General features: G+C 40.5%; 1 protein-coding gene across 2 annotated transcripts; it reads right to left on the reverse strand.

Annotated features, from left to right (window-relative positions):
• Positions 1–2,929: 2,929 nt before the first annotated feature.
• lrrc4ba (leucine rich repeat containing 4Ba) lies at positions 2,930–7,394 on the reverse strand. Of its 2 annotated transcripts, XM_067374375.1 has the most exons (3): positions 6,960–7,394; positions 3,117–4,905; positions 2,959–3,047 (listed from the first exon to the last, which is right to left on the reverse strand). In XM_067374375.1, the coding sequence occupies exons 1-3, from the start codon at positions 7,203–7,205 to the stop codon at positions 2,959–2,961; spliced, it is 2,124 nt and encodes a 707-aa protein (XP_067230476.1). In that variant the 5' UTR covers positions 7,206–7,394. The 2 variants fall into 2 exon arrangements, with proteins under 2 accessions (XP_067230467.1, XP_067230476.1); XM_067374366.1 differs by having other exon boundaries at positions 2,930–4,905.
• Between the last annotated feature and the right edge of the window lie 1,893 nt (positions 7,395–9,287).

The raw sequence follows: 9,287 nt of genomic DNA on the forward strand, positions 1-9,287 counted from the left end.
GAATATGCTAATTTCGGTTACGTCCTCGTAAATGCCGTCCTATACTGCCTATGTCCTCGCATTTGTATCCGAGACCTGAACGCTGCGATGGGGACTGTCGCAGCAGCAACAGTTGCCAGGGAAACCTCACCATAGGAACCAGTTGGGACACTGTGCCAGAGTATGGGTGTGCCAATATGTCGGATGACAATTGACACGGCGGTGTGCTCGCGTGTGGATGTTTGTACGTGTTGTAGGCTAACAAGGTTTGACAAACACAGGCACGGGGACCCACAAAGATGGAACCCTGGCTCTGACAGTGTTTGGCACATTAGTGCGAAGGCGTGTTGCTGTGGCAACAGAGTGTTGACATGGCACAGTCGCACTTCTCGGCACTGATAATGGGTGACATTCTGAGAACAAGTGTGTATCAGAAACTCGGTCTCTCTCTTTCCTCTCTGTCTCTCTCTCTCATATCTCTTTCTCTGCAGAGAAGAACGCTACCACCAGCCAAATCACATTCTGTCTGCATCTCGGGAGATTCTGTCTCCAAACCGTATAAGCTCCAAGGGTTACATACAGTGATACCTCAAATACATGAGAAAAAGAAAAGACAAAAACATAGAACAAATCAATGCCACCAAGTTTCACGATTTCAGTTGCCATTTTGTGTGCCATATATATATATGTATATATATATATATTTTTTTTTTTTTAAATTTCGAAGTGACTTCTGCTAACAGAACAGTTTTCATAATTATAACGAGTGTAATATTAGCTAATTATAATAACAATAACAATATTACAATTAAGATAACACTTGATTTTGAAAAAGAAAAAAACAAAAAGAAACTAGATAAAAACAAATAATGAAAGACACTTATTATCATAATAGTTTTGTTTTAAAAGAGCTCTATAATTTTCTATAGTTGTCATTTATTTGTCCATTTTCATTAAAAAAAGCTTTCCAAACTCCAGTCTTGTTCACTGAGTGGGTTTTCTCTTACCTTTCAAAAGCTATCCTCCGTTCGCTTTCTGCTCAAACAGTAGTTCCGTCCACATGTCTGGACACAGTGTTTGCAATAATCCATTTACCCCTGCAGTATTCACCAGTGTTTGTGTTCTGTACTGAATCGCCTTGAATCATATTGGCAAAAAAAGCAGGGTCCTGGTAAAGTTTTTGTCTTGTACAAAACAGAAGGGACAGGCCATTGAGGGAGCCATTTTAAGGGCCATCCATTTCCTTGTTTGGAGTTGTTGTTGTGGCTTTGTGGTGCTTCAAGCAAATCGTTGTCATTGTCAGTACGTCCACTGCTATTCCATCTTTACCGAGGGGATTTTCAGATGTAGCGGCAACCACTTTTTACACAAACATCACCTCTAGGTAAAAACCATGAAAGCAAATAAATCCGCTATGCTTTTGACACTTGATGTTTTTCAATAATGATGATAGTAGTAGTAATGTAATGTCAACAGGAGCCTCTTTTTATTCAGCTTTCAAATCGAATTTCACTAAAATGTCCCACTAAAAACGGTTTTTCTCAGTATAGCAGCATGTAGATAAAATTTTACAGTATCTTGTTTCATTGCATTACATAGTACCATCATTATTGTCTTTTATAATTCTGCTGATTTTGGTGATAACTGATATCCAACCAATTTGGATCTCAAAGGCCTGCGGAATTAAACAGTAGTTATAATGTGAATTAAAATTACATCTTCTCAATAACCCTGTCAATTAAAGAACAGGAAAGAGAAACCTTTTAAGACTTAAAAAACAAAGCCAAAGTATCTGAAATCAAACACAATTTCCAGAATATCCATCCCTGTCCCTCTGTCCCCTCAGGTCAGGATGCCCTTAAGTCCCATGAGGGTGTAACAGTTTTAGACGCATTTTTGTTTTAATGCAGAGAAAGGAATTATCAGTGACAAAGCGCTACAACAGCAGCTGCTAATTTTTCAAAAGCCGTGGCTTCAGTCAGAAAAATTTAAAGATTCTTCATAATTTATTTCTCTGAATGAAAATATATTTATATATCATGTATACTTTCATAGTTTATATATTCTTTTAAAATTTGTATATCTTTCATTGTCTTTTTGCGCTTTAGGTTCTTGTTCGATTTTCCACTCTTCCCCTTAACTGTGACAGCCTTTGAGAAAGGGGAGAAACTGAGTCCATCATCATCATCAAGAAACACAGGCCCTCTACACAGTGCTGGTCTACTTATCCATCTTTCCTTCACAGGACCGCGAACCTCAACAAAATTTTAATGATCCATTTTGTTATCTGAGCTTTACGGTTCTCTACACCATTTACACACATGATCTTTCGTTCTCAGCCAGTGTCCATAAATACTTAAGGTTGTTCATGTATTTCTATATACACTTCCTACCTAACGGTGTGTATAGTTTTGATTTTTGTAGCATCTTTGCTTTATTGATGGAGATCTGTGTACAAAGGTGTACAGTATTCGCACAGACCTTTTCATCTTCTGAAATGTGTCTGTACACATGTGTAGTGACACTGATGTGCAAAGATTTTGCTTTGGCACAGATTGATGCAAGTTTGGCACATAATTATCAATCTTGCATTATACAAAAATGTATCAATTTATATTGTATTGGCAAATGTAGTTTTGTTTGCTGATGTTTGATGATCCCCTTGATATGTGCGGATCAGAGTATGGCAAAGACTGTGATTTTAAACTGCGGTGTGATTGCCTGTCTTCCTTCTAGAAATTCCCTCACTCTTTGCTAGCGTATTTACTTTATAGTGATTTCACAGCTGTATCTTGTAATCTTGTGTAGGTTATATTTCATACAATGCTAGGTCTGCCTTTCTCATTACTCCTGAGAACGTACCCATAGGGGTTGAACAGCCAATACGTTTCATCTGTTTCTGTCTCCCTGACACTCTTTCTCCATTTTTTATCTGTACATTTACCTTTCTCCCTTTCTCCCTTCCTCTCTTTCTCAACTTCAGATCTGGGTTTCTTGGACATTCTCCTTGGAGCCACTCTTGAAGAGTAACGGCTCGATCTGTGGGTTCTGCCCTTTACTCATCAGGCCTTTCAGTGACCCGTGGATGCCAAGGGTCGGCAGAGGCATTGGAGAAGGCATGGAGCACGATGTAATACCTGCAGAGACTGGCACCTGCGTGCAAGAGATGGGGGTATTCTGGGCCTGGGAGCAAGGCGAAGGGTTGTTGTTATTGTTTAGGCCTCCGCCCGAGCCTCCACCAAGGCCCAGACCCATCATGTTATTGTTGAAGTGATGGGCCTTGTAGTAATGGTTGAGATGCTCTGCTCGTGCAAGGTTTGGGAGGTTGACGATTTCAGGGTGGTGCAGTCGCAAGCTCTGTCCGCCGGACCCTCCTTGTGGTACTGTGGATCCTCCTGAGATGCCGCTGCCACGGATGCCCGTTCCTGCTCCGATCTCATCTTCGACGTTAATGATCTCGATGGCTCGTGCCGGCCCGTGGTGTTTGTGCAACTGGTGCTGCTTCCTCAGCTTGTAGAACACCACCAGCATGACAGCAGCCATGAAGGTAATGGCCACAAAGCAACCAATGATGATCTTGGTGGTCTTCATCACATCGTCTAGTCCAGAGGGGTAGTTGGGCTCAGAAATGGGTACTGTGAAAGTGGGCTTGGTTGCTCGGGGAGAAGATGATGAGCCAAGGATTGAGAGAGAAGAGGCAGTAGTGGGGACTTCACCCCAGAGGCGCCCAGAAGGTGTTGTGGGAATGTGGATGAAGGTCTCGTTGATGGCAACCAATGCAGAATCTTCCTCTCCCGGAGGCTCCACAGTTTCTACAGTGACCGTGGTAAAGTAGGTGTAGTTGACGCTAACGTCTGCTGCGGTCACATTCAGGACAGCAGTTGCCGTAGTGTTCCCGGCTGAGTTGGTCACCATGCAGGTGTATTGGCCAGTGTCACGCAGAGTTACATTGGTGAAATTAAGGGTGCCGTCGTGCAGCACAGAAATCCTGACCCGATAGGAGCCATGGGTCATTAGGGTGCCATTCGGTGTGATCCAGTTCACAGAAGTCATGGAGGTACCGGTGCGACACTTGAGCTCAGCAGCCATGCCCTCGGTCACATTGAGGTCAGTGGGCGGCTCTACAATGACAGGGGCATAGCAGGTGAAATGGCTCTGGTCCAGCTCTCCAATGTACTTTCCCTTCAAGTAGGGTGGTGCGTGGCACCGTGCACAGCAGGTTGTGTTGCTCGGCACTGTTTCTTTCAGCCACCAGCTTAACCACAGCACGTCACAGTTGCACACCCAAGGGTTGTGATTGAGGTGAACTCGCTCTAGCTTCTGCAAGGGTGTGAAAAGATCATGGGGCAAAGAGTGAAGGGAATTGTGGGATAGGTTGAGCTCCTCTAGGTTCTTGAGATCATCGAAAGCATTGCGCTCGATGACCGACATCTGCGAGTGCATGAGCCATAGTTTGCGCAGAGATTCCAGGCCTTGGAAGGAACCAGGTCTGATGATTTCTAGACGGTTCCCAGACAACTCTAGCTCCTCCAGTCGCACAAGGGGAGTCAAGTTAGGAATGTCCTTCAGGCCACACATACCCAAGTTCAGGTAGCGCAGGTTGATAAGTCCAACAAAGGCTGCGTCAGATATATAATCCAGCTTTTTGAGTTCGCCAAGATCAAGACGTCGCAGCGAGGGGACGCGGTGAAAGGCATAGCCAGGTAAGGTCTCGATTGGATTGTTTCGTAACCACAGTTCCCGCAGCTTGCTGAGATACTCAAAGGCTTGCGATGGCACCAGCGTGAGGCGGTTGTCAAACAGTTCCAGAGTGTTGAGGTTTGGGAGGCCATTGAAAGCACCCACCTCTATTTGACGAATCTGGTTCTTGGAGAGCTGGAGGATCTCCAGGTGCCGTAAATGTTTGAATGTGTCTGATTTTATCACCTAAGTGAGAAAATTACAGGTACAAGTTTAGGATCAGAGTTATGTGTGATCAATTTGTTCTTGTGAAGGATGAACATTTTTGAAAATACAAAGTCATAGACAAAGTTTTAAAAAAGTACATTCATTGCTGACTGTTGTGCTTTACAGATAAAATGTTTTGAAAGTTGTTATCAGTCACTCTTAATGTTTGAAGAAAAACACATTAAAGGGATAGTTCACCCAAAAATAAAAGTTGTCATTGTTTACTCAACCTCTTGTTGTTCAAAAACTGTATGCTGTTATTTTTAATCCATGAAAAACAAAAGGTAATTTTTGAAAAATCAAGCAGTTTTTTTTTTCAGTTCATAGTGACCTCTTTTCCCAAAAACCAACATAAACATAAAAACAACATAAAATCACCTTCAAAATTAAGCCATATGACAGTGCTGTGCAAGGAACAGAATAAAATTTAAGTTACTGTTCACAGCAAATCTTCCCCTTTGTTGCAACACTCAAATGTAGTAATTTGACACATTTGAACTGACATTTGAACAGTGTTCAGTTCTGACATGTTGTTGCACCGTTTCAGAGGGGAAGATTATGAATAAGGCTGTGTCCACCAGAGTGTTTTTAGCCAACTAAAAATGCTTTTAGTTGAGACGCTATATGTGGAATATCCGCAGAACTGTTACTAGTATCTGATTTTGTAAATAGTTTGTTTCTGAATATAACAATGTCAACACAATGTAACATACTTGCTCTGGCACTAGTTTTGGATGAAGAGATGTGTTTGTTGTTGTCGTTTGTTATCGTTGTACCAGCAGGATGTGGTGGTTGGTCGGTGTGGTATTTGCCCCCTCCACTGTGATTGGACAGCTGGGTACCCAAAAGTTGAACAAAAGTTTACACAAAAGTTTACCCAAAGTTGAACATTCTTCAACTCTCAGCGATGGGTAAAAAATGCAGGGCCCTCAGCATGAAAAAGACGCTCACTGCCTCGTCACGCTGATGGTGTTTTAAAAACGCAATTTAAACTTAAAACAATTGGAAAAATACGCTAGCCTTGGGGAAAAAAACCTTTGGTGGACACAAGGCCTAATAGAAATGTAAGACAAATAACAGAACTGTAAGACAAAGCACTGCATGAGGGTTCCTAAAAAAAAATCTTATTTCCACAGAAAAAAGCATACAGGTTGTAAGTGACATGAGAGTGACAATGACACAAAATGTTCACGTTTTGGTGAACTATCCCTTCAAAACCCAAGAGAATGGCTTTCAACTGTAAATCTTAGTAAGGGTGGGGGGAAAAAACAACCAAAGAGCAAACAACAGTCATAATAGAATATCAACAGTCTTATTATAATTTGCTGAAATGTAATGAAAAGACTAGAGAAAATCCACACATCATAAACGCTATGGGTTCTGAAGCCATTTGTCTCTGTGCATCTGATGTAGCCAGAACTGCTTTTCTTGGGCAGCGAGAAGCTTCCTCATGGCCTACTGCCACAATCCCCTCTGTATATAGAGCAGGGGAGGGGAGGAGGGTGTTAAACACACTGGGTTGGGGGTGTTGAAGAGGAGGGTGGAAACTGTCAGAGCTGCACTCTTGTGGTAAAATGCTATGGGAGAGAAAGAAGCCAAAGAATCTAGGATGCCTTCAGGTATTAAAACATTTTTAGATTTTTAATCATTTCAAGTGGGGCTCGAGGACACAACAAACCAAATCAGAATTTTTATGCTTAAATGGAGGCTTGATGAAAAGCATTATTATTATTCCTCATTTTTTAATAGGCTTGTTTTTGGTTAACGCTTTCAGTGCCGGGGTTAGCCGTATATTTGCCGTTATCTTTTTAATCTTGAGAATAAATCTAAACCTTCACACTCAAAGTAGGTCATCTTGACACCTGACTCCACACTGAAACCTCAATATTTGAGCAAGGCTGAGCCATTAGTGCTAACACAACTCAGTGTTCCAGCAACATTAGTGAAACTGAGATACAAAACAGCTAAGAAACAAACATAAACATCCTTTCCCAAAGCCTAATGGGAAAAAAAATGCTGTGGTCACTATTTACCTGTATCGAGTTCTCCTGTAAGTTGAGGTATCGTGTGTTGTTTGATATACTGTCTGGCACCTCTTCTAAGTTTCGTCTTGTACAGATCACTCGACTAGCTTGATTAGAACAACTGCACAACGTGGGACAGGTGGAGGCGGCTCCAACTGCGTCTTGGCCTGGGAGGATGAGCCGCAACAGCAGCTGAACCAATAAGAGGAGGAGGGGGGAGGGACTAGGAAGGCTGGTCACCGTGGTGATGCGCATGGCAACTGGGTCATGACCCTTCCTATATTCCAAAGAGGATGATAAGCAGATTCCAATGTCTCTTGAACGCTGTTTCTTGAACTGTTGTAGCTTCCTCCCGGAACGGATGTCACTTCTGCATTTTTCAGTGGAAATATTGGGTCTCCTTGGTTGGTGGTGTGTTTTGTCCTTGTTTACTTTTTCATACAGATACAATTACATAAGTTGTGTCATCTTCGCCTTAACAGGTCCACTAATGTGACAGGCCGCTTTATGGTGAATACATGTTTTACTGCAAAAGAGAAACAAAGAAGAAAGCCATGTTTTGTCACACTCACATAGTCAAATATTTCAGGTTTGCATAATAACTAAAATGCTACTGCAATCAAATGAATGTTGAAGAAAATTAACGCATCAAGTTGACAGGGACAAAAATAGTTTTAGGGATGCAAGGACTAAAGGTGTTTCCATATCTCATCTGGAAAACTCAACTACTGTACACTTGTAATGCACATGGATTCTTGTCTCTCTGTGCATATTAATGATCCTCTTGTATTATATACAAGAGGATCATTATATTCATACCCTCTTATATTCATGTTATATATTACCAACCTAAAACATCCTAGACTTCAAATCGCCTGCTATTTGCAAGGTTTAAAACTTATAACTTGCATGTGAGATGAGAGTCTCCTTCTTTTAATGCCTCTGTCAATAAAAACACCCATTGAAATTTTGTTCCTCGTATTTACATCTGGGAAGCATAATATAAAGAATATTTCACAAATGTGTTGCCACCTGGAGTTTTACAGTAAATGCTTTAGCCCTTATGTTGTGAGATGATTTTCTTTTTTATTGTTAATGTTATCGCATTGGACTAAAGCTTACTGACTTTGCTCACACAGGGTATAACTACTTTCCATAATTGGGGATAATTTTTGTACTTCTTGGATTTTTTTCCACATTGTTACACTTGTAGTTTTCCTGGTCAAAAATGACAGGCCTGCAAAAAATATCTTATAAATCTCTCATTATGCTAGATTATCACCAAATATCGGAATCAATCTTGTTTTCTTTTCATTTTTGACAGGTTTTGTATTTCTTCCACGGGTTCACACTCGCATATAATCAGATATAGTACACTGTAAACCCTAATGCTCAAAATACTTAATTCGTTTGAGTAGGACAAACTTAAATTAAACAAATTAGTTCAGTTAAATTAACAGTAATGAGTATTTAAAACTTTCTTTTACTTTTGAGTTCACAGCACTGACATATTTCAAGTAAACTAAACTGTTAGTTGCAGCAGATTTCTAATTCCCAGCATGCTTTGCATCAGACTGTCTAAATGTTGAAATAAAGTGTTATTTTGTGTGTTTTTGCATAAGATTAACATAGGGAGACATAAGTTAGTGTTTAATGTTGTGTTATGTTGGGATTGACAGGGGGTTCTGTTATGTTAGTTTTGTAGGGTTACCATTCTGGTGAAGAGTAGACCGTGTGGTTAGGTTGAGGATGGGCTGCAAAACTTTTAAGACCTCATATATGTTGTTTGATTCTATACATGCAAGTATATATTGACAGTCTCTTTGATAATTATAATAGCATGTGTTTTTTTGCTAACTAACATTTCACCAAGATTTGAATGTGATGTTTATGTAAATTAACTATATGTACTTGAGTAGGGCGAGGCTGAGAACTGTGGGAGCGAAGGAATGGCAGTGATGTGATTGTTAATGAGAGACACCTGTGCACCACACTAGCATTGCTCCACTTCCATGGCTCTCGGCCCCGCCCCACTTGTCACAAAAAAATTAAGTTCTACTAACTTAAAAAAAATAAGTTAGTTAACTTAAATGTTTTGAGGTAATAAGTTTCCTCAAATGTTTTGAGTATTCTGAACTTATTGAGTTTTACAGTGTATAAAATATGTGTAAATTGGGGATAAAAAAAAATCCCCAATTAACTGTTTTTTTTTTTTCAAAAATATCTTAATTTGTGTTCCGAAGATGAACGAAGGTCTTGCGGGTGAAGAACGACATGAGGGTACTTATTGACAATAATTAAATTTTTGGGAAAACTAACCCTTTAAGGGTTAAGGGT

The sequence above is a fragment of the Chanodichthys erythropterus genome, chromosome 3 (assembly GCF_024489055.1).
Source record: "Chanodichthys erythropterus isolate Z2021 chromosome 3, ASM2448905v1, whole genome shotgun sequence".
Lineage (NCBI taxonomy): Eukaryota > Metazoa > Chordata > Actinopteri > Cypriniformes > Xenocyprididae > Chanodichthys > Chanodichthys erythropterus.